The 27,023-nt window shown below is 31.3% G+C and overlaps 1 protein-coding gene across 3 annotated transcripts; it reads right to left on the bottom strand.

Annotated features, from left to right (window-relative positions):
• Positions 1-307: 307 nt before the first annotated feature.
• LOC132924399 (calponin homology domain-containing protein DDB_G0272472-like) lies at positions 308-25,627 on the bottom strand. Of its 3 annotated transcripts, none has more exons than XM_060988687.1 (6): positions 24,915-25,627; positions 9,422-10,214; positions 8,185-9,150; positions 3,083-3,344; positions 2,469-2,973; positions 308-1,218 (listed from the first exon to the last, which is right to left on the bottom strand). In XM_060988687.1, the coding sequence occupies exons 1-6, from the start codon at positions 25,142-25,144 to the stop codon at positions 660-662; spliced, it is 3,315 nt and encodes a 1,104-aa protein (XP_060844670.1). In that variant the 5' UTR covers positions 25,145-25,627; the 3' UTR covers positions 308-659. The 3 variants fall into 3 exon arrangements, with proteins under 3 accessions (XP_060844670.1, XP_060844671.1, XP_060844669.1); XM_060988688.1 differs by lacking the exon at positions 24,915-25,627 and adding an exon at positions 12,753-12,973; XM_060988686.1 differs by lacking the exon at positions 24,915-25,627 and adding an exon at positions 12,757-12,973.
• Positions 25,628-27,023: the final 1,396 nt, after the last annotated feature.

Genomic DNA, 27,023 nt, shown 5'->3' with positions numbered 1-27,023 from the left:
TCATATAACTCTTTGTACTTGGTGTAATATTATATTAGACCGATTTTATAAAAGAGCAATATTATTGTACCGTTTTATATTAGTCGCACTCTCTTCTCATTCGTTTTACGATATTATTTTTCGGTTAGCCTAATAGCTATCCTATTATTAATAGTTTTGTGAAGTATTAACGTGATAACCCGTAATATGACTACTCGTACGAGTCACGGGTATAATGTACGTAGGTTTAGACGCTGTTTCAATAAAATAAAGGCCGCGTGGCGCATATAGATCAAAACAAATCACTAACGAACAATGTTCAATCGTATTCAATGTGCGTAAAGTTCTTTATTATGAAAAGGGAAGGTGGTGGGAGGGTGAGTGTTGAGAAACTCGTCGTCTCTGAGGGACGCGGTCGTGGCCGATTTACACAGGTTGGACAGCGGCCACGATATACATATTATAATATAATAAACTTGATATGATATAATGAGAATAGTAGTAATAGTAAATGAGTATTTTTGAAACACACGCGTCATAAAAAAAAAACCCAAATAAATAAATATAAATAAATACAGCCGTAAATAAATAATTATAAACAAAAGTGGGCTTATGCCACGCAATAGAAACAGTTATCATACGAGTAAAAATAATAAAAATTCAGTGGCGTTCGTTATTTGTCATGTGGTTGGTCTGCCGGATGGTCTGGGCGGTGGCGGAGGTCCCCGTTGATTCGGGTTCGGGTTCTGTTGCTGTTGCTGTTGCCGGTGCTTGTTCCGGCGTCGGCTGTTCCGACTGCTGCTGCTACTTCCGCTGCCACCATTGCAAGGAGGCGGTGACGAACGCTGTTGTGGTCTGCGGTCAGTACCTGCTTCCGTTCTTTCGGTTCCAACGACTCCACCTCCACGGGGTCGACGTCTTCGTTGCTGGAGTTGCCATTGCTCGTTCTGCTCATCCTGTTTCTGCTGCTGATGCTGCTGCTGCTGCTGATGTTCTTCTTGTTGACGACTCTCGTTCAGACCATTCCGCTGAAGCTGGTGTTTTTGTTGCTGCTCCTGCTCCTGCTGTTGTTGGTGTTGGGGCTGCTGATGTTGTTCATGCTTTTGTTGTTGATGATGGTGCTGCTGTTGGCGTTGGTCCATTAACATCTCCAGCTGTCGACGCATCTGTCGCGCATGCCGTTCACGCTGCTCTTCCATCCGCTGACCATGTGACACAATCAGTTGTGCCACTCGTCTCCTGTTAAATAAAATATAAAATCTTAGCTTTAGTACACTGTGCAATTATTATATCAATATCAAAATTTAATACGTGGTATAAAAACATTTGATTATATACAGCCGATCTATGAGAGGTTACCTTTTTATTAAATGTTAAATTAATTTTTATAAAGAGCATTACCAAACTATATTCTATGTTGTGCGCTTAACTATTTAGTAAACTAGCATTAAAAATAAATAGCAACGGTTTTATCTTGGATCTTAACGAAAAAATCCAAATTAACGAATTATATACCGTCTTATTCATTATTTGTGATCTGGATAATAAATTAACAAAGTATTATTATAATATGAAGATAAATTGTAAATATTGTTTGTGCATATTATTAGTATTATTATTATCATGATTTGGCGCTTTGGTGTTGGAAATAAAAAGTACAAACGACAACATGTAGGATGGTGTGGAGCATGAGGTTTATATAAACAAGAAAAATATGATTATGTGTGAATGAATGAAATGAAGAGAAACGTGTTGTGTATGACAAGAGGGTGCCAGTAGTCTTGTTTTATGGATCAACATGTAAGACAATGATTAATAAAACAAAACATAGGGTTAGTCTAGCAGATATGAGAATGCTGAGGTGAATATAGGTGTATAGAATAACTAGGAAGGATAAAATAATCAATTAATTCATTAGAGGCAGTGTATGAGTGGTGCAAATAGAAAACAAAAAAAGGTAATTCAGTTCACAGCTATTGTAAGATCTTACAAAGATAATTGACGAAATTAGTAAAATAAAAAATATAAGAATTATATTTATTAATTAAATATTATAGTTTATAAATAGCCATTATTATGATTATATATTATGATCGACTACAAGCTATAGTAGTACAAAGTACTAACATTAAAAAATTATATTACAATTTCGCTAAAAAAAATTGTGTACCTATTATGTAGAGTCTATAATATAGACATAATTCTTATAACCGGGTCTATCCTGAATTTTGATCTTGGATATTTCTCTGAGAATGACTATGGAAATGAATGTAGAAATAAATAGAGAGAGTAAAAACCCAAAGACGAGAGATGAATAGAGAAAATAATTTAGTACAGAACACTATGGAATTGTACTTAGCAACCCCATATAATCGAGAGCGAATGTAACAGAAAAAGAACAAGAAAAATTGTTACATTGAGACCAGCCCATCCAAAATGACTCGAATATATCGAATTTAGTATTAAGTTATGTAAACAAGTATGCTTACTTGACGGCCCGGACGCAGCAGCTCTTCGGCTCAGTCTCACCGTTCATGTCATCCTCGTCTGTAGCCATACCACAGCCTGTAGCTGCACTTTCAACGTCTCCATCACCGTCCTCGTCATCCTCGTTATTATCTTGCTCGTCTTCGACCTCGTCATTATCGTCGTTGTGGCGGTTATTAGCTGATTTCGCCGCCACGGAGGCGGCCAACATTTTTTCCATTTCAGTCACTTTACGTTCCGCCAATAACAATTTGCTCTCAGTTTCTGCCTGCCGATTGGATGACTGTACTAAGAGATTCTCCAGGTTGACGAGATCGCTCTTAGCTGTGGCAAGATTTTTCTCCATTTCCGCCAGCCATCTGGACACTTCCGCCAGCTCTTTCTCTGCTTTCGTTTTGGCGCTTTCGGCATCCGTCAATTTCCGTTCCGCTTCCGACAGTTTTCGTTCCGCTTCAGAATGTTTCCGTTCCGCATCCGAATGTTTCCGTTCCGCTTCGTCAGCTTTTTCTATACGCAAAGACACAAAGTACAATCGGTTAATAGATACTGCGTTTTTAAATTAATTAACGATTATAGCAGTCATGATATTATTATAATTCGACCGTCGTCTACTCACCTATACATCGGTCTCGTTCAGCGCGGGCCGCGTCAAGTAAGTCCTCGTACCACAGCGCCGTCGTGTCTACAGCTCGGCGCAACTTGACCAACTCGGTGTCTGCTTCGGCCCGAGCTTTACGACAAGCCTCGGCGGCCGCCTCCGTAGCTGCAGTGGCCACAGCCCGCTTCTGTTCGTCCTGACTAGTACGCCGCAACTCATCCGCTGCGGCCGCTCCCCTAGCCCGTTCCGCTTGAACAGCGTCCTGCATGCGCTCGGTCCACTGTGAAATGAAAATCGTATTATTATACACTATATTTATCCATCGTGCAATTTATTTGCGTGCATGATACGAAGTGATTTTGTTTGATTTAGCAAACTGCGAAATATCTTAACTGTTTTTTTGAAAATCGTATTTATTTAATATTTTTTTTTTTCAAAGGGCAAAACTATTTTGATTGCAAAAAATATATAGTAAGAGCAAAAATAAAAAGTTGAAGTTTATTAAAAGTAATAATTATAATTAAATCGAATTTTATGGCCAATCACTATATTTTACTGTTTAATGTTTATAATGTTTATTATAAACATAAGTGCACGAAAGTTTTATCACTTATAAAATTATTATTATAATTTTTAATTTTACTATTGTGTTTAGAATACACAACACGAAGATCAAACACATGCAGTGATTTCTAATTCGCATCATGGGTATGAAATAAAAATATATGACAGCAACCACACACTATGTATTATAAAGTATTACAGTAAATTAAATTTGTTATCTAGCCACGTTAAATATAATTATGAATGATGATATTGGTAATAAAAAATATTGGAATATTGACAAATCGTATTTTATGTATTTTAAATTTTAATAGTAGATAAATACTTAGAAAACATTCTTTATACACATATGTATGCATACAATATTTATTTTAATAAATATTCACGCGTAGGTATTTTAGTATTTAAGGCTGTTGAAAGCGGGTCGTTTTACTAATTAGTAATTACGCATTTAGACTAATAAGCAAAAGAAAAATTTACCCATTAACAAAAGTCCGATATTAATTTTAAAAACATATTTGAATTCCTTATTCTCTTTCCTAGGTTATGTAAGAAATGGATTTAAAAATATTTTTTTTAGTAACACTAAAGTAAAGTGAATTTTGAAAAAAAATAATACATAAATATAATTAATTTGTTACCTACTATGGTAATTAAACAATATAAAAAATCTATAATCAATTTCCTACATAACCTAGAAAAGAGAATAAGAAATTCAAATATGTTTTTAAAATTGAAATCGGACTTTTGGTACTGGTTGAATTTTTCTTCTGCTTTTTGGGAGTTTCATGTAAAAACTTTTTTTATCGCAAAATTTAGTGACGTGTGACCGCGCGTATGTACGTTACTGATTTCCAACAATCTTAGCCGTAGTTTATGTTTAATTACATAAAGCGTTCGGGGACCTCGCGCACACTAATGATCAGTCACAAACTCACAACACACTGTTACACATATCTCACGACGGAGATCGAATATTGCCTAAATACGACCCCTTAAAAATGGTTCGCTTTCAACAGCCTTAATAATATATTACATACTACAACTACATGCGTTGTCGGTTGCTACCTACTCGAACGATTAACGCGCGCTTGTCTGCATGGGACACTGGTAGCTACGACACACAAATGTGCTGATGGACTGTATAAATGTTGTGAATGTTGCACGCATTTTTTCGTGTATTTTTCTCGTTGCCCGAAGTACATATTATGTAATTTATAATATATTTTCAACAAAATTTAAAAATCGGATATATTTGATAAAGATCTCGACTGTTATGAATGTGCAGCTATCGGACACTCGGACTAGCGTTTTTTGGTATCCTATAAGAACGCGACCAGAATGGAATACATCATCCGATATACGCTAAATATGATCCTAGTGTTGTAGGTACGATAAAGAGTCATATTTTTGTATTGTTTAATTACTGTAGTAACAAATGAATTATATTTATATATAATTTGTTTTTCAAAATTCACCTTACTTTACAAAAAAAATTAAATCCATTTTCTACATATCCTAGAAAAAAGAATAAGGAATTCAAATATGTTTTTAAAATTAATATTGGACTTTTGTTAATGGGTAAATTTTTCTTTCGCTTATTAGTCTAAATGCGTAATTAGTAAAACGACCCGCTTTCAACAGCCTTAAATACTAAAATACAAGTGTTGTAATATTTAATAAATATAATAAAAGGGGTTAATTTTAATTTTTCTTCCACTATACAATGGGTATATTAATAGGACTCGGATACAAAGTGCATAATTTTTGATTGATTTTAGACAATGCTTTCCAAGTACATAATTAATTTCATGTAACGAGTGTTTAGTGTTTCAAAGGTAAACATTTATTTTGCGTTTTTATAGTTATTGGGGCATATTGTTCGTTTTTAATGTATATTTGTTCAATATGCTGTATAAATTCTAACCTAATCTTTCAGATAATAGAAGATCTTTGGTGTTTGAACATATTAAACAATATATTATTGTTCAATGCAATGCACAAAATGTAGTAAGTAAAATAGGCTTACTTTGAATTTGAATTTTACATAAATCTTAATGTATATTTTTGTATGTTTAGAATGAATATAATGAGTAGAATATTACATTCTATACATTCATTGCGCCAAAACATATGCGTGTCAATATTAGTAAGTCATTTTTTCTAATTTTCGGTTGTTTTTTTTTTAATAAAATAATAATTATACCTTATTTATAAATTCCTAATTAAAACACCAAATTGTATAAAAAAAATATATATTATGTCATTTTTAAGGGCATTTATGGCTATTTTTAGAGCATATTTGTATGGTTTAGTAAGTGCATTTAAATCCGGGCGCCCTAGTTATTAATGTCAAGGGGAAACATAATTAGTATCCATTGCTAGTTGCTACAATGATATTGAGTATTTGACAATATTGAGTTATGAGTTTAGCTAAATTATTTTTAAATTTTCAAATATACGTATTATTAGCGAATAAGTTAAGACTGTCTCGAATAGTTAATAACATATATAATATTATATTAAATTATGCATTGAATTGACGCCAAGAAAATGATGAAACGTTTAGAAAAAATGTATGGAATTATCTATTTATTTATATAATGTGCTTACTATAATACTCGTATTTTAAGACTTGTATAACAACATATAAATTGAAGAGATATATGCTTAGTGCTTGACATTTTTTTTAAATCAATTAAAAAATACACTTATAACTATATACCTATTTAACTGGTTAATTATTTAAATTTCACATTAGTTATTTTTATTTTTGTAAATTATTATATAAAATATACATAATATAAATGTTTAAAATTTCTGCACTTTTAGCTATCATATAAAAACAATTATCAATTAAATAATTATAAATTATTTATAATAGACTAACTATAATAAAAAAAATATAAAGTACATTTTCTGATGATATTAATTACCATTTAGTAAATAATTAATAATAATTTTAAATTCAAAATTGAAAATTATATTAATATATAAAGCACTACAACTTAAGTGGGTATTTTATTTCAACACTCGTTGGGCACAAAATCATAATCCGTTTTGGCATTAATTTTTTCTGGTGTCGTAACGTCATGATTATAAAAGGGCATTATATAGTTAATAATAAATATATATATAGGTTTTATATACGTAAAGTATATATATACCTACCTAATCTTTTTGGCTTTTTATCTAAATTATATATGAGTTTATTAGTTAGAAATCATTATATAATTAAATACTAAATAGTAAATATGTCCCATTATAACAAAAAGTAATTTTTTTGATTATAATTTGTTGTAACTCTATATAAGTAGTCGCTAGTCAGCATACAAATATTAGGTATACTATAATAAGTAAGTAATACATCATTACTGCTTACTATTTTAGTAGAAAATATAATTACGTTTTTGATTTTTCAATTTATTTGTCACAATTTAATTTTTATTATGGAAATTGTTTGATGAAGCAAATTGCAAATAGTATTAAAATAGCAAGCACTATAATAAATATTAATTCTATACTTAAGATGAGTTATAAATAAATTTAATAGAGTTACACGAAAGAAAACACATTTTTTTATACCTTAACATTACCAATATTCAGTAATGGAATTATGGAAAGAAACGAAATCAATGTAATATCACAAATTATACAATACGTTAAACGCAAAAACGTATAATTAATACTCAAAAGCAATACATTTTACGGAATTTTTAAAAAAATATTATGATATTATATTTTTATATATTGTACCCGATCTGTGCTATTTAATTTTTATGTACAGAATTTGGTAAAATATGTTTATGTTAATTTCGGCAACACAAATAATAATATTAATTTTGGAAACATACATACTCATAATATTACAAAGCCAAAATATGAGACAGGTTTTATATAAACGGGACGCTTTCTTAGCCGTAGCTATCGATATTATTTTCAAAACATATTACGAAAATATTAACAATTAAATCAAATTATATCTGTTTTGATATTTTATATAGCTGTTATAATTTGATATTTCCATAATCATCACCTAGCTATCGAAATAAATTATTGCAACTTTTTCTTCTAACCATAACATGTTTAGCATTTTTTCCCCTTCGCCATAAATAATATTTCTATGATAAATCGATTTTGAGGAGTACTGTGTTGAACAATATATTTGCAAACAATTCAAATTGTAAAATATATAAATATTTCAAGATTTCTTTCGGTCTGAAAAGTTTCAGATAACTCCAACGATAATAATACTAAGCATAACGTTATTGAGGAATTTCGATTCTTATATACGATAATACTGAACGACGTGTGTCCTAAATTTTTGAGTATACATTTGTTTTGCTTTCTTAACAATTTGTGATGCGTTAACGAAGTTATATAAAAACAAAAACAAAAAAATAATCACGTGCAAAGCATTTTTAGCGTTGCAGGTATAGATCAACACCGCCACACCGACCACAATAATTATTATGATTAGTCGGTGGCTTGCATAGTGCTACGTAATATTATTATCGTACGACACACCGAAGTGACAACACAAAATATGTACATACTCTTGTTTCCAGTGCGGCGATCCGGTCAGTTCTGTCGCGTTCCCAGGCCGTACGCGCTTCGGCTAGCTCACGCTCGGCCCGCTCCTGTTGCTCCTCCACCGCTTTCCTGCTCTCGGCCTTAGCGTCCCGCTCCCACTGCCGCCACTGACGGCGCACCTGCCTTTCGGCCGCCTCCACCGCGCGCTGTTCGCGTTCCTCCGACTCCGCGGCCAGCTGCCGTTCCCGGGCCGCCCATTCCAACCGCAACTCCCGTTCCCGCTTGGCCGCCTTGGCCACCTCCATTTCGACCATCTCCCATTGCCGGCGATCGGCCTCGGCCGCGAGGTCCCGCTCCCGCTTGTCCGCGTCCGCCAAAATCTGTTGCTCTCGTTTGGCCGCCTCCGCCAACGCGGCGGCCACTGCGTCCCGTTCGCGCTTCGCAGCCTCCACCGCGGCCAGCCGGCGCTCCCGTTTCGCCGCCGCTACCGCCTCATCCGCCTCCGCCTTGAGCTCCTTCTCCCGCCTGGCCACCTTCGCCTCCACCTCGGCCATCAACGTTTGTTTCCGTTCGTCCAGCTGGCTCTTGGCCAACGCCTCGAACTCTCGCTTGCGCTCGGCCACCTCCGCGGCCGTCCGCTCCTCGAGATCCCGTTCCCGTTTTACCAACACGCTCTTGAGGTGTCGCTCGTGTTCCACCATCTCCTCGGCCATCCTCTGCTCGCGTTTCATCACCTCTTCCGCGAGCTCTATCGCCCGCCGTTCCATGTCGTCGTTCAGCTCGCGCTGCCGCTTGGCCATCTCGTCGGCCAGCTTGCGCTCGTGCTCCGACAGACGGCGTTTCCATTGCCGATGTACCTCGCTGAGTTTCCACTCGAAATCTTCCAACAACCTACTCTCCACGTCCTGGACAGCTGCTACGGTGGCGGCAATGTTTACCATTGGCCCCGTAACGGAGCCCGAGATCAATGTTGATGGTTCTTGTTGCTGCTGTGTACAGAAAAAACAAACGTATCATATATTATTGACGGGAAACCGACGAGATACGATTAGATCGCGGTCAAGCCATATATATCACAACCCAAGGGGGGCCAAGGGACCATGCCCCTCCTCCCCCCCACCGTAGACTCTGCCACACGGGTAAATTTTAGGATGTCTGTTTTTGGCAACAGATAAAATACAATACGCATATAGTATTCGCCCCCCTCCCCCCGTAATTTTAGTCTGGACCCGTGTCTGGTCATAATTTACTCTTTTTTACCTGTTGTGATTGCAATGTAGTCGTTGTCGTGGATTGGTGGTCGCTGTCGTCTGTGGTGGAGGTAGTTTCGATGGCCGTCGTACCGGCGTCGACAGTAGTACTGCTAACGATATCGGCGGCGATGTGGTCGTCGTCGACGCGTTTCACGTCGTCTCCGTCGGTTGTCACGTCGGTTGTGTTGCTGTCGATGGCGGTACTCGTCGCGTCAGTCTCGGCCGGCGATTCCTCTTCGCCTACCGTGCCGACCGTGGGCGTCGTCAGGACGTCCGGGTCGGTAACGGCAGCGGCGGCGGACGACCGTCGTTTTCGGCGGCCCCGTCGCGAACCTTTCCGCTTGATCGCGTCGGGGTTGCTGTGATGCATTATGACGTCCGGGGGAGGCGAGGTGGTCGCGTCGGCCCCAGCACCGCCGTGGCCCTTGTTTTGAGTCTTGAACATGTCGTTATTGCAGTCTATGTCGTCTTCGTCGCACGTCGCTTTCGCGGCGACAGTGGCCTGACGGCTACCGTCACTGCCGTCGCCGTTTTCGTCTTCCGCCGACGACATCGAATACGACGAGTACCGTTCGCCGTCATCTTCGTCGATCTCGTCGTCGATTTGTACTTCCATTTTGTTTACGTCCTCTGCGGCGGTGGTTTCTGTGGCGGTTACACCGTCGACACTACCGCCGTTTTTGATCAGTTGCGCTGGCGTCAGGGGTGTTGCCGCCTCCGCGACAGCACCACCTGTGGTGGCTTCGACGAGTTTGTCGTTGACCTTAGCCGTAATGGTTGTTTGCTCGCAGTTGTCGCCTCTGCGGGTATAAAAACAAAATATTATATTAAAATAACAGTCGATATAATGTGAAAAACATTTTCACTTAATTTTACTTGTAATGTATTACAATAATGAATGGCTTCACCAGAAAATATAATTATATAATTTTTTATTTAACTTAATTGCTCTAAACGTAACGTAAGTTTTTTGTGAATATTTTTATAAATAAAAAAAGTTATACTCTATAGATATCCTATTGGAATAAAAATCTAAATATTTTGGCATAGCAAAAATACTGTGCTCACTCAGAAATATTGTTTTATCTATTTATTTTATTTGTTACAATGGATTTTTTGGCTCTTAAATCACTTGTCAATCATTCATAACATTATTGTATTATTCACTACTTTCTATGTACTTGTTTTTGATATTTTACACGTGTAAGACTAAAATAAAATAAAAAGTTTTAGTGTCAATACAACTTATTAGTTATTGCTCGATATTGTTAGGAATTTGAAAAAAAAAATGATTGTTTTATTTTTAACTTTTAAACTTTAAACGGTAAAGTAAATGTTAGAAATTATGTAACTATATAATTTTTTAAAGACCCAAAACTCTTCTAATAATATTATAGAAATTTAACTCAGATAATAAATTAAATTATAAAGCAGATCACTTATCTTACCTATAGTATATAAAGATTCATATTAGAGTTTTTCAGTTATTTCTTAATTTTACGCTAACTGAAATTAAAGATAAACAACTGAAATGTTTTACCGTATTATTAATTTAATTATACACAAATCATTTATTGTGTGCACTATTAAGATCAGAAAACCTAATCCATTGTCATTCATTTAATATTGTGTAATAAATAAAATTATATAAATAAAATATACTTGTGAATTTTAGATTATGAAGCGTTGGATGTTTAATGGTTTTTTATGTATTCTTTTTTTTACCAACGAGTAAAATATAATTTGTCGATAAAATGTTTCGATTTTAAAAAATGATGGAGGTTTAAGTTATTAAATAGGAACTAGTTTGTATTTTGAGAAGTCAACATTAAAAATTCCTAGTAATTATTTTTATAATTAGTAAAAACAAACAAAAATTAAGGAAAACGGAAATTTTTACGCAAATTCAATTTACGGCAAAATCGATTTTGTTTTTTATGTAACTTGAAAACAAATAACCTTAGATACTTGAAATTAGAAGAAACAAAAGATTGAAAATTTAATATAAATAACCATAGTAAGTTGTTCATTTCTTGAGTAAAAAATATCGAAAATGCATACAGTCACAATATATTTCTGTAAGCGTTATAGTTAAAAAATTGATAAAATTGATAAAAATTGCAAAAATTAGTAAATTATTAAAAATAAAATAAAAACTTTTTTATACCTAATAGATTTAAAAATTTAATACAACGTTTTTTATTAGTTTTTTAACCTATACATGAAAAAAAATTTCCAAAAGCTAAATCAATTTTTTTATAAGCATTTCAAGTTTAAATGTTTACGATATTCGATATTCACCAGTAAAATAATATTATCTGTTCTCAAACAATTTTCGATATTTTATTATAATTTAAAATATAATAACAATAGATTCATGCAATTTTCACCAAATGTTTATATATTACTATTGTCATTAAACGATTACATTTTAACTCCGAGTTTTTTATAAACATCAGAAATTTTCAATTTTAAATAATTGTTTTATTCAAAAATCATCCACTATGTAATATATACAAAATATAATTTAATTGATACACTAAACAATATAAATATAAATATCAAAGTAGTACGATTATACACATAAATTTATAACATATAATAATATTCATGATAATTTTTTTCTCATATTATATGTATTTATAAAACGATTGCATAATGTATTAATCGTTATATAAATTCTTATTACGATTAAAAAAATTGTATAATTATGTTGAATATCGAAGAAGAAAAAAATAGGTAAAAATTAACAATTTATTAGGTGGATGTAACGCGGGCGACACTTAGGTAAGGGAAGTCTGGGCAAATTAACAAGTTTTTTTTGGCCTCGTTAAAGTAATAGTTGATTATTATTTTTTTTCATTTAATTTTTTAATTCGTCAAATAAATAAACTGTTTATAATTTTGTTTTAAAAAAAATTAACCAGTTTTTAATACTTAATTATGTTTAGTAAATCATACGACGCACAGATTAATAACATATCAATAATACCTACGTACATATTATATTATAAAGGCATTATTGTATTTCGATACTCGTGTCGTAACTTTTTTTAATTTAATTTGTTTTTCTCAATAAGTTGACAGGTCGCCGTCGCGGTCGTCTGTTAAAACCGATTAACCTGATTATGCGCGCACGCGGACGATTATAGCGACGTTTATTAATTAACAATTATATTAACAATATATTTTGATAGCAGACAACGATATTATAACCGAGTAATATAATCAAACTTTACGTAATAAAAAACGTATTGAATCACGAGTGTGCAATATTGGCGTTCGACCGGAGTTGATGACAATAACAATATAATAATAATAATAACAATAATACGTACCTACATGATAACGTGACGATATCGTGTTGTATATATATATATAAAGGCGTATATTATAATTGTTAAACTATAATCGACGGACGATACGCGACCGACGAAGTGACGGACATACAATAATATTACACCAGTGTGGCGATTGCGAAACGATGCATCAATTCGTGTCGCCGCGTAGGTACCTAATATTATAATATATCCAATGCCGACGACGTCAATGGCAGTGAGCGCCAAAGTTCTAAGACGGGCGCGCCGCCGCCGGCTGCCAATACGCCGCCACCGCACTTTACTAATAATAACTAATTTATACACGAGTGCAATATACATATATACAGTGTATATAGTGTATATCGCTATACAATACACACTCTCGTATCGTGTATATATACATATATACGTATTATATTATATACGTGTGCGTATTGTTGCAGTAGTGAACGGATAGAAGGAAGACGGTTTCGGTGGTCATTGGGTGAGTGTAGTGGAAGGGGCGAAGGGACGAGCAGTGTTTTTCTAATTATATACACACTTGCGGTTATAGCCGTATGTATGTATATATATATATATATATTATAAGCCTCCGTCGTCAGTCTCGGCGATCGTCGTCGGATTTAAAGTGTATAAGCGCTATTTGTATGTATATTGCATGCGTACACTGTATATAATATGCACATTACACGATATATATTATGTATATGCTGTATATATGTATATCACAATAATAATATGATCATATGGATGAATAGTTTACAATCACTGATTTTACATCGCATATTATTATAGTACACCTGCATATACTATTATATATAATAATGATCAACATCGGGTTATGAAGCTGCACGAGTTCAACTTGTATAAAGGTTGATGCAATTAATAATTTAACTTTAATCTGAAAAAACAAAATAAATATTTACATATGTCGCTAAAAAATAAACACTGTGTTCTGCCTTTGAAATATGATAGTTATTTTTGAACATATTATAATATATAGTGAGTGCTGCTATAAATAATTTAATGAGGTACAACAAAATAGCATAGATCGATTAATTTTAACGATGATTTGTTTTATTATTTTGTTGAAATTAAATAATTCAACAGTGCATCGAATTAACAGTCCTGATTCTCAGTCTGATTTTAATCAATCGAATTTCTGGATCAATTAAAGCTCGAAGTTACTAAAAACTTTTCTAATAAAGGTTTCGTAATACAATTTATTTGTAAACAGCGCAAGAGGACCGATTACAGCTAGATATTCTCTGTCGACGAAAATCCTGACAATACAAAGTATGTATTACAATAGATGCGCGTAATTCAAACGGGTCTATTCTAGTTCGAAATTTATTAGAAAAAAAAGGCAATTGTATGGAGTCTTTTACCGCGTGGGCATGACGTTTAATCGGCTCCGCGAGAAATTACAATATCTTGCCAACATGTTTGTCTGGACAAACTGGGTGGCTGCCATCTATGAGTATAGAACTTACGATTCACAATGTCGAACGAAAGCAGAACTACATAAAAGTACCAATGTATCATCACTGCGTATCGAGACGCTCGTCATTTGTTGTACATGACGATTAATGCGTCTGTATAGAATTATAATATAAACTCAAACGGTTCAGTAAACGATAAATACTTACAATCATATTATTATGTATATTAAAACTTTTTGTTTATAGAACATCCCATTAAACTTACATTAAATGCTAGTCAGTTTACTTTGATACAATTTTCATTCAGGATCAAACTACTGAAATAATACGACTCTATTCAAACATGTTCTCTGAAAATAATCACTATTTAATTAAATCTAGACGGATGTGTGATCAAATTTGAAGTCAATAACCCGCTAAAAATTTAAGCAAACCAAAGCCATTCAAAATACATTTTATGACTTGGCCGTATTTAAATAATAATAAATACAATGTAACATTGTACCTACTTATTAATTATTATTTAAAATTATAATATTATATTATATAACAGAAACCGTTAATAACCGTTATAATATATTATATTCTTATTCTTATTATAATACATACTTTTTATCATAAAACTGATCAATCGTTAGTTTATCATAATACAGCAACGTAATATTATGTACAATGAAATATTTCTGACAAACGAGATTTTAATAAGGTTTTTTCCCCGATGATTAAAAAAAAACAACACCAAGTGTCTTAATTTTCAGGCAAACGTCCTTTCCAAATCTATAGAATACTAACCTTTGCAATTAGACATTAGGATTCAATAATATTCACAATAGGTATTGTATAACAATACATAACAAAAATATTTATAATAAAAACTACTAGATATTATATTATTTAATAATTATTGTAAAAAGTATCAAAAATATCAATTCAAAATATTACAAATAAATAATCAACACTTTGAATAAAAATATAATCATCATTAGATCATTTATTTTTTATCAGATTATTTAAATAATTACAATACTCCTAATTTATTTATATTATAAATACTACTAATATACTATACGATAACATTTCGAGCTATACAATTTTACTCGTAAAAGCTCTTCGGTAATCTTTAATGGCAAATAAAGAAAGTTTATATCATATTGAAACATAATTGTGAAAATACTTCTATTTATGGTTTTTTTTTTATTTAAGTCAAGTATATTATAGAAATAAAAATAAAACTATTTATTAGTAATCGATTTATTATTTTTTATCTACATAATTTGCACTCGGCATGTTTTAAGTAAAAACGCAAGAAAAAACGAGTTTTTAAACTATAGTTAATTTTAATTACTAAAAATGTTATTTAATAATAACAAATAATCAATATAGTAAAAATAAAACCTAATAATAAATACCCACCTCGTAAAATTAACAATCAATATTTTTAATGTTTATACTTTACATAGATCTATTATAAGTTTATTATTGTATAACTACAATATTACTCCAATCGAATATATTATGCATTATGCATTTAATAAAATACGGCAACATAAAAAGTTTTATCTAAGAATTATTCTATTTAAGTTCACTCTTTATTAATTGCTTATTATTAGGAAAAAAGGTATATTTATATTTGACATTATATGGTTTTTAATGCCAGATTTTTAATACCCATAAAAAAGTTATTATTAAATATTTAAATGAGACGTATTCAGTTTTAAAAAGTTCTGATGTGAAATAATAAACGTATAAACATGTCATATAAATAAACCTTTTTTAAAAATAAAATTTTAATTGTGAACAAAAATTCAATCTAGTTCGGATTAATATTTGTTGAGAATAAATAATTAAAATAATCTATATATTAAAATTGATATGTATTTTGATTGTTGTACGCGGTCGAAATGAAAAAAACTTATATCAAACTTCAATTTCAAAGATAGCTAAATTATAACTTCTAGTAGAAAATTTGAACTAGTATTAGTAAATAGACAAAAGTAAATAATTCTCGTCTATCAAATTGAAATTAAGAAAAACACAAAATATTTATCTGATACCTATATACCAATATTTTTGAAAAGAATTGTTTTTTTTTTTTTGTTTTGTAAACTATACCAATTATTAAGATTTAAATTTTCTATACATCGTTTGGTTTTAAAATTATTTTGATTTTTTGAGCTATTTATAGACATTTGAACATTTTTTTTTTTATTAAATAATGTTGATCTATTTTTTTATCAGCCAAAAAGCTTTCAAATTCGATAGATTTATAAAAATACATTTTCCCTAATTTTTATAAGCGTTTAAAATTAAAATTTTAATTTCAATTCCGTAAAAATAACGAGTTACTAAATTATTTTGTAGCTAATAAATTATTAATATCGTCGCACTTTAAATTTTAACTCCTCAAACTTTTAAATATAATGAAAAATCCCTTACCAGATATATTACGGAAGTTTAGAAAAATGTTAATAAAAAACCACAATAATTTTCCATAAGCTTTTGAGTGGCATTGGATATTAAAATGTATAATAACCCATAAAAATTATTACTTTTGTCCTTCAGGTATAGTTAAAAAAATATTAACCATAGAAAGTTATATTTTTACTATTGCTTGAATTATTTATTTTCTATACAATATAATATTAATCTTTATAATTTTAGATAAATTGTAAACTATTTATAGGTACTTAAAATTATCAATTTTTTAACCATTTTTATTTTAAAGTTCAAATGTTGACAACATTAAATTTGTCAAATTCACGAAAATTTAAAAATTATGCTAAAATTTATTAAATGTTCAATTTTATTAGCCATGGTAATATTACTTTTAATTCAATAGGTTCTTTATAGTTTAACAGTAGTTTATAGTATTTAACAGCATTCTAAAAATATCAAAATTACTTATGGACGGTTTTCTTTTTATAAATATTTTAAGTTCAAATATTGACAAAATTACGATAACAATATGTCATAATTTAAAAACTATTATTCACGAGACTTGAAACTTTTCGCTATTACATATATCATTATTAACATCGAATAGGCAATGTAATTTCAAAGACTAATTTTAAGTGATATATAAGTACAATGAACCTATTCGCATAAGGCACATAGTACATTATTTAACTGTATGTGGTATAATAATACTCGCTATAATTATACGTAGATATCGAATTAATAATCAAAGTTAAATAACGTTTAAATGATAAATTACTTAACATGGTTTTATAATTTTAAATGACAATGAATATTAATCGTATAATAATCACATAGTTTTTAATTGAAAAATAATTTTAAAATGTTCGTGATTTTGTCAAAATCAATCAATTAATTATGCTAACATTAATTAAATAACAATTAATGAGAAACCTATAATAAAACATTTTTTTTTTTTTGCTGTTTTCAGATCAAATACATTTTTATCGAAATTTATAGAAAAAAAAATCAAAAATTTCAAAGTATATAAATAGCTCATAGTGAGTTAAAATATTTTAAAAATTATATCATGTGTATATAATATACTAATAATTTGAATACAATTATTTTACCCCCTCCCCGTCCCAGCAAAGTATTAATCAGTTTAATTTTTCAACTACTTACCAAAAAACATATTAAAGTTGAAAATCTAAGCATTTTTACTGATCGATAAATGCAGATGTGGATGAAAAATAAAAAAAATACATATTATTGTAAAATATCAATACATTAATCACTCCACTCAGATCTAGAATATATATATAAGTACAATTTCTTTTTGGATATTTGAATTTAAAATATCGACAAAATTATAGATACTTCAATAGAGAATAACTACTTTATTTATTTTTTTATGATTCAAGAGTTGTCTAATGTTTTTAGCTATTACTAATGCATATTTTTGTTTTAAAATTACGAAAGTTATTTTAAAGTTTTAAAATATTGTTAATAAACATGGTAAATTTTGTCAATTGCATATACCTATTTTGATTATATTGAAATCCAAAATTATTTATCTTAGTACATATTAAAGAACATGATTCTACTACAATCGATATAAATTATAATAATCGAATTTTATCATCTCATCCTATTAGTTGCTTGTTTTTAAATTAAATTAAAATGCATTCAATCGTTTCATTTGAAAAATTATTCTGAACGGAGTTCGATTAGAAAAGAGTTTGTAACCGCTATAGTTAATTTACAATGGTGCGTATATTTTTTTTTTTAGTCTATCATCGCATTTAGGAGTAGTAAAAATGCAACAAAATAAATAAGTTTTGTCAACATTTGAACTCCAAACACTTATAAAAAAGACTGTGACTAGATTTTTATAATGTTCTTATATAGCTTATATTACAGATTTATGTGGTGTCTTGTATTTCATAGTGATAAACTGATAACTGATAAGTTCATAAGTGTATGCATATTTCGTACATTTTTAGTGCATATAATTCCAAGTAGTAATTAATTACTTACTGTATCTATAAAACATTTAAATTCATTGTAATCTATGATTAAAAACAAAAACAAAATATTAAGAAAACTAAGTAAAGAATAGATCTTTCGTATAATAATCATACAGTTATAGGCAGAGCCTATTTTTTGAGTTTTTTTCGGTTCTCAGATTACATAAATCTGTCTCCACACGCGCATATAATAATGATGTTTAAAATAATTTACAAAATAATATGTTATTAATGTTATTATAAAAAAATAATTATATTAACGAAGGACGCGAATGCGATTAATTATAAACTGGCGGCGGCGGCGGCGGTATCTCATGTTTCGACAACGGCGGTGTCCGGCGGCTGTAGCTTGTCGTCGCAGTCAACTATTATTAGACGCGTGCGCGGGAGACACGAGTGTTGCCGGCGACAAATCTAGCCGGTGTACATTTTACATTGAAACTTAAAATTGGTACGAGCGCACCGGTTTGTGCGTATATTATTATTAGTTTGTATTTTTTATGCATTTTATTTATTAATATTCTAATCGTAACAAATTACGCGGCAATAAACATGTTTTGGTGGAACACTAACGGCCGACAGCCGACAGGTAGGTTGTAGGACGTAGATGTATAAAAAAAAATACTAGATAGCTGATCCATTATTTCATAATGTAATTTATAAATAATTTAAAAATATTGAAGGCGATTAAAATCACCTATGGCCATTATAAAATTTATCATGTCATACTTAAGAGGTTAATGTTTATAAAATTAGATGGTGCGTGGTCATCTGTTCTAATATTTTTTTTTTCATCATAAATAATCTTAAACGTCCTTTAATCTTTATCAGTGTAAATAAAATGTAAAAATACACCTCTTAGATGAGAAAAACCTAACCAGACGGCTAGACTATGTGGGCTTCACTAATATCTCTAAGCAGTGTCAAACTTAAGAGTTAAGGGTCTCAGGGCCACAAAGCGGCTACTAAATAAGGGACCTTATAAAAATGTAATATTAATAAAAACTTCTTTTAAAAATGTATAAAATACGGTTCCGATACACATTATCACTTTACACCCATTTCCATTACTTTATACCCATAACAATATACAGTAACCTAACCTATACCTCATAATAATATTCTTGTAAGCCTATTTCTATCAAAAGCTTAAAAAATAAATAAATAATATTCTGTACACGAAATATTTCTCCATGTTGATTCATTTTGTGACATTTTTTTTTTTTTTTGGTACTCAACTGGTGGCCTGGACGTCGGGCAAGTTACATACGCAGGGTAAAGTAAACTCCTAGGGACCTAGGAGCAAGTTCAGCACTATCTCCAAGGCAGCTATCTAGTATTGTAATAAATCTGCAATTTTATGAAAGTATGGATAAAGTAATAGGTACACGCCGTTTACTATACGGTATACCTCCTAATTCCTATTATAATAATTATTCATATGTCGCACGACAATCGGTTATGTATTATGATTTATGGGTAACTAGCTGCAAGGAGAGGGCCATTTCTAGAAGTAGTACTATTAGTTATTACACATAATTGTGTTCATATTATTATTATAACTATAAATATATTAATAAATAATATAAAGTATAGTAATTATTATTTTATAATTATTAACAATTGATTCTTACTTACTACATAATTCAATATTATATAGCTATTAATATGTAATTATTTCTATACTTTCTAAGTTTTAAATTAATCACTAATCTACTTTTAGTAAATAACTGTTTAATTTTCTTTTTAAATTTGTTTTTCCTATTTAATTATATTACATAATATAAATATATGTATATATATAACCAATTGTTATTACTAAAAAGTGAAATTTATAAAGATTAAAGAGTATTATAATTTATAATAACTGTCTCCCGAGTGGTGGTATATAGCTAGTTTATCGTTTATGTATAGCTAGTATGGCTATATTTTAACTTTTAGTACAAATATTATAGTATTCACCATCGAGTAAATTTTCAGAAAATAATGCATCAAGTAAAAATTTTAATTTATTTAATATTCATATATTTTATACATCATGTTATTTTAATGTCTATGAATGTGATTAAAACTAAAAACTGATTTAATAGGTATGGTAATGGGTATTTAATAGTAGGGTTAATTATTCTGTATACAATGGTTTTAAATAAGAATAAACAGATTAATATTTCTTTATTTACTAATTTAGTATACGTTCGACTAAACCGCTACAGCTATTATGCAATTTACAGGAATAGTAGGATGAATTGTTAACAAAATGGTAAGGTATAATTAAAAAAAAATTTAAAGTTGCATAATCACTGAGTGTGACCCAAGTGCTAATTAAAAAACAATGAATCCAGGTACCTTATTTTTAATTGCGTTATGTTTTGCATATAATTGTCTTCTTATTAAATTTTAAAGTTTAGAGTAAAATATAATATTCTTGAACTATCAACATAATATAACCAAATGTTTTTACCGTAAACTTAGCATAACTAACTCGAAATAATTTTTTCTACCTTTATATTAAGTATGAAGTAGATATTTTAAATACGCGTAGCTGTAAGCGTGCGAACACCTATACTGGCTATATTACATTGATTAATGATAAATATATAGTAAATTGCCATATTAGTTATTAAGATTGATAATTGTCAATAGATTTTTATCAGTAACGATAGATGTCAGTATGTTACAGTGGTTGCTGCGGGCGTATGTCATTTTTATTTTTTAAACATCAAAATCATCAAGGTTCCAACAACTTTATTTATTTATATACATATAATATACGGGATGGTATTTTTTATATTGATGAAAATAGGCAATACCTATCAGAGTTATAACAGTTTAGCGAGCGTGTACCATGTTATGTATACGATGTGTATCACAGTAGAGGTGGCAAACTTTATACCACAGTCAACTTGAGTTAAAAAAACTTGACACTTGAAAGTTCAAAATCAGAATTATAATAAATGTATAATGGAGCAAATTATAAATAACTCGTGCGAGTATCATGTACAGCAGGCATGTCAAACTCAAAGTATCAAGTGGGCCAAATATATTGAATAGTTTACTACGCGGGCCGCACATAAAAATTGAATAAAACAAAATTTTCAATTTTATTCTTTACGTTTACAAACACAGCGGGTACAGCTAAATTAAAAAAGTTAAACAAAATATTAACATTAAAGCATTTAAAAATTCTCAAAAATTCTAAGATAGTTGTGACACGACATTAATATTTTACTGTAATTTTTTTTTGTCCATTATTATTGGTAGCCGTTGGCTACAAAAAAATGAGCCAAGGGCCGCGTGTTTGACATGCCTGATATATAGATACCAAATAAAGCCCGTATACAGCGGGGCCGCAGGAGTTTTAAGGGTTCAAACCCTCCAGAAATGTTTAAAATAGAAACAAACTAACTATAAACTTTATAATGTATTTTTAATTTATGTATTATTAATATTTTAACCCCTCCCCCTAAAATTAATCCTGAATACGTGCTTGGATCAAATACACGTTTCAGAACGTTAGAAGCCGATTGCAGAAAAGTGATTATTATTCTTTGTTGAAATTTTTTCCCTGTTAAATTGTAGAAAATTGAATTTTATTTCCAACAATATTAAAATTTGTTCAATTGTGAGATGGGTTGAAAAAAATTAAACACCGGGTATAAAAATTCTAAAAATCTCTGAAAGCAGTTATTATATAGGTTATCGACGGTGTTTGTATTATTCTCTTATAATTTTCTTGATAACTTTAAACTACTAACTAGATTGCTAATTGCAGGTAATAACAACCGACGTCAAGTAATCACCACGTTGGTTGTGAGCTCAGTATATTACATTATTACGTATGTTATCATATCAGGGCACATGATTAATATAATATCTAAACTTATCAATAAGTTTATTTACATATAGGTACTGAATACTGATATATGATAATTTATTTTACTATCTTAATTCATATTGACGATGAAAATTGACAAAATACTATAACTCACAACAACTTAGCGGAAAAACAGCAACACTTGGCCTTTTTGTCATATTGTAGTTATCTTGTAAGGTATCTAGTTTATTATATCATTTATAATATCCTGTGTACGCGACAGTAATAAAAATATATACTTTTGATTTCCGAATCACACTTGTCATCAATAATTCCTTATTATTACATTAAGTAATTTCCAACCGAATTGGTTAATGTTAAATTAATATCAATATAATTATTTATAATATAATTATTGAGATTCATAGATAGGTTTATAGATTGTTTTGTGCAGAAATGACTAATGAGTGTTATTATCCACTCTATTACCCGGTGATGAGTCGATGTACAAGTTGTCACATAGATTTTTAAAATAGACGATTAATAAAGAAATAATTAATAATAATTTTAACAATACACATAATGTTTATAATGTATATTTCTCGTTTATAGTTTTATTTGTTTTAGATTCAAACATTTATATTATTAAAATAATATATCTAAGAATACTAATATTTATTACTAACTAAAAAATACAAGCATTGAGTAATATATAGTTATTAGTGATTACATTTTACCCAGTGCTTGAATTGAAGGAGGAAAAATACTGAGTACCTCGACTTATTTTTTAATAATTTTGTTCGTACCTCTAAACTGACTAAACTACTTTTTTCAAGTGTTATTTTATCATATTTTAAGATACCAGATACCATCATTCATCGTATATTATAAGTTATTTTATCGTGAATGAATAATTATAGTGATTTATACAAAAAATATGTCAACAGACCGCTGATAATTAATCTTTTATAATAATACTTACAACCGTGGTTATACAGTATTTCTGTAAGTTATCTATATTTTAATATTGCACCGAAAAAACAATTACGATAGATGGGTATTCTATTTATAATAGTATATTTAACGATTAAATTAACTATTAAGACAATACTAATTAATAATATAATAATAATTAGTATTATATTGTTTATGTTTTACCTAAAATTTATCTTTTACCAATTATTGATCGTTGTTTTTATTTTTGTTTTACATAAGTTACTTTAACCATTTTTCTGTGATAGTTGATTTTTTAATTTATGTATACCTAGTTGTTTATTTGTTGGTATACTAGTTATTTTGTACTTAGAGTTGATGTCTGTACGGTGATTGACATAAAAAATCTTATAATAATAAACAAATAAAAGTAAGTAAAGTCTTTTGACAGTTACTTATTTCAATAACATAAAATGTACAATACAATTAATTATTAACTAAAGTCTAAAAGTATGTAAGTACAGTAGAACCTCATTAATTCAGACTAATTAAGGCTCTAGGTTGTCCGTTTTAAACAAAATAAATAGATTTAAAAATATGTGTTATAATTTATAATGTGGTACAAAATACATAAATACAGTATTAGGCGAATAAAGGAAAATGTGAATGACAATGTTTAAATGATATCTAATTGCGATAACATGTAGACAATTTGTGGTACTTATTATAACTTATATTTTAGAATAAAATTAACACGATAACAGCCTTAATCAGCAGTTTGGATTAAGCGAAGTCCGGTCAAATGGAGTCCGAATTAATGAGGTTCTACTATAATATAGATAGAATTTTAAAGTTTTGTATCATAAAATTGTAAACGTATGTTTATACAATTAAAACGTGTTTTTAAGGGACTGGAGCCTGGGGGCGTAGTCTTCGTGGTACAACTGGTAAATAGTATAAGATGTAATTATGTAAATATAAGTGATAAGGTCGGTTTTTTTAAACATTAAACTGTCCCTCTACTTTTATTTTTCCAATTCAAGCACCGGTTGTACAGTTGTACATTAAACAGTATAAGCACCTATAGTTAAAAATTACACAGGTAGTTATATAACATATGGGTAATATATATATTTATATATATTATATATACAAGGTGTTACATGAAGTGTGCGATTTTTAAAATGCGTGGGATTTTTTCGTTTGAAGGTTGTCAACCCTATTTTAATTATTTTTTCTTCTATTATCACTCCGATTGGAAGGTAAATCGTTTTTATTGAACTTATAATTGTCATTGAGTAATTCAGTGACCGATTTATCGCATTTTCAAAAACCGCGCCTTTATGAAACACCCTATAATTACTAAATTATAACGTATAAGTTTCAACGCAAATGGACTACAGATCTGCGAGGTATAATCTACTATACTTAATATATATATATATATACTTATAATCGATGCGTTACCTATATACCCCACTGCAATGCCATACACACGAGTGTCTACACCGTTCATTATAAAATTAGCATAGTATTGAGTACTCACCCTGCGGGAGAAGTTTGAGACAGTGCCGCGCGATCGTCTTCGGCCTGTTGTCGTTGACGGTTCCGGCGGTTCCGCCGCTTGCGGTGCTTCTTACCGCCTCCACCGTCGCCGCCACCACCGCCGCCGCCGCCATCGTCGCCATCTCCGCCGTCACAGCCTCCACCGCCATCGTCGATTTTCCGCTGCTCGTCGTCGGGCTGGTCCACCGCGTCCGTAGGCGTCACCAGCATCGCGGCACGCTCTGCGGGACCTTCGCCGCCGTGTCGGTCAGCCCCGTCGGGGCCGGAAAAAAAAACGCGCGTGACGCACAATAACAATATCTCGTCCGCTGCCACTGTATACAGGTGAGCGCGCGGCGCGGGCGCGCGAGTCTGACGAGATATATACCTACCACCTACCTATGAGTTTATAATAATATATTATATAATCGTATTGTCGAGTGCGGTAAACCTGTATAAATTGAATTGCTGTCGAGCCGCGCGCGATATTAATGATTATTTATTAATAATAATTATTGTTGATTTCCGTGCATCTAATTCGGGAGCGTCGCGCGCACAGGGTCCGTGCCGATCGCGAGCCAGAGACCGAGAGAGAGAGAGAGAGGGAGCAACGAACGCGCTACGCCGGTGGCTGTGGCTGGTGCAGTGGCGTTAGGTCCGCGACAGCGATTTAAACGGCCGGCGCCGGGGACACGTTGTCGTGGCCGCCACCGTCACTTGCACACACACACACACACACACACACACACACACGAACACGAGAAAGGGATCAAGACGCGAGCGCGCGCGCACGCGCCATACGTGGCGGTGGAGGCGACTGCGGGGATGGCGGTAACAGGGACGGCGGCCAACGAAAATAACTACGCCGCCGCCGCCGTCGCCGAGATTGCACTAGCTGTAGGAGCTGTCGGCGGCTTGCGAACACGAATTCGTCGCCGCCGCGTTGTTACGGGAATCACGCGCGAGTAGAATATAATAATAATAATAAAAGTTAATAGGAGAATAACGGTAAACGGACGGTGTATACAGCGACGATATAATATGACGTAGTAACGCGTGAGACGGAAGAAGAGATTTATTATATTTTTGTTGTTATAAAAATACGACTGCGTTGATATAATAATGTGTCCGCGAACACTGTAAACACGCGCCGGCGAACGACGATGTGCGTACACTGTCCAGAGATGGTGCCCGTCGTGTGGACCGGGAAAGGGTTGGAGACGTGATGTGTGCAAGAGTACGCCAAACACTCGTTAAAACCCGTTTTGTGTGAAAAAGAACCCCGCTCAGAATTTATCCAAGATACAGAACACAATATCTTCTGTGTCGTGACGATATTGTTGATACAAAAATAAAGTTATTATCCGTTTTAAAATCCTTTAGTTTTATTTTTTTCAAAGTTAAATAACTTATCTTATAGAAACGACACTAATTAAAAAAAAAAAAATTTTGAATTCTGCAGTATATCGTATAATATATGTATAAATTTGGTTTATAAACTATACTATGAGTGTAACCTGAGTGGTTATTTTTCACGCGAAACCATTTTTTTTTTACATAATCTCATCTAAAATATTGTTGGCACAGAACCATTTATGCGTTATACTATATTATTATTAAATATATATACCTATTTGAGATTAAAATTTTAATTTTACTGAATAGTTCCCCACATAAAATCCCTTGAAACCCGTCCACTTATTAAAGAACGGATGCTAAAATATATTCAACTTCAAAAAATATCCGCTTTGTGATACTCAATTAATATTGTATGCAGCAGATATCCGGGCAGTTTTTAAAAAATGACAAACACACGAATTATTATCGTTAAAAAAGACAATTTGTAAAAATATCTATTTGTCAAATCCACAATTAAACGTCTAAAACCAACAATTCAATTTAAATTAATAAAAAACATTTATTACAATATAATAAATAATATAACTAAAATTTTACTTCAACAAATAAAATATTAAAAACACTGTGAAATTATGTACATACATTATATTGTATTATTTTATGAGATGTACTTTGACAAAAACTGTTATTGACGAATTGTTTTTAATTAATTATTTTTTGATATATTTGACAAGTCGATTGTTTTCACTAT

Source organism: Rhopalosiphum padi, chromosome 3, assembly GCF_020882245.1.
Source record: "Rhopalosiphum padi isolate XX-2018 chromosome 3, ASM2088224v1, whole genome shotgun sequence".
In the NCBI taxonomy this organism is placed as follows: domain Eukaryota; kingdom Metazoa; phylum Arthropoda; class Insecta; order Hemiptera; family Aphididae; genus Rhopalosiphum; species Rhopalosiphum padi.
This window is presented reverse-complemented; position numbering and strand designations above follow the sequence as displayed.

Bases quoted from the DNA above. Each gene is read 5' to 3' on its own strand.
- LOC132924399 (XM_060988687.1), bottom strand. From the start codon at position 25,144: ATGCTGGTGACGCCTACGGACGCGGTGGACCAGCCCGACGACGAGCAG. The intron at 3,345-8,184 runs GTATGTACATAT...TTCATTTCACAG, and splicing joins TCGCCGCACTGGAAACAAGA to TGGACCGAGCGCATGCAGGA. The intron at 1,219-2,468 runs GTAAGCATACTT...TTTATTTAACAG, and splicing joins TGCTGCGTCCGGGCCGTCAA to GAGACGAGTGGCACAACTGA.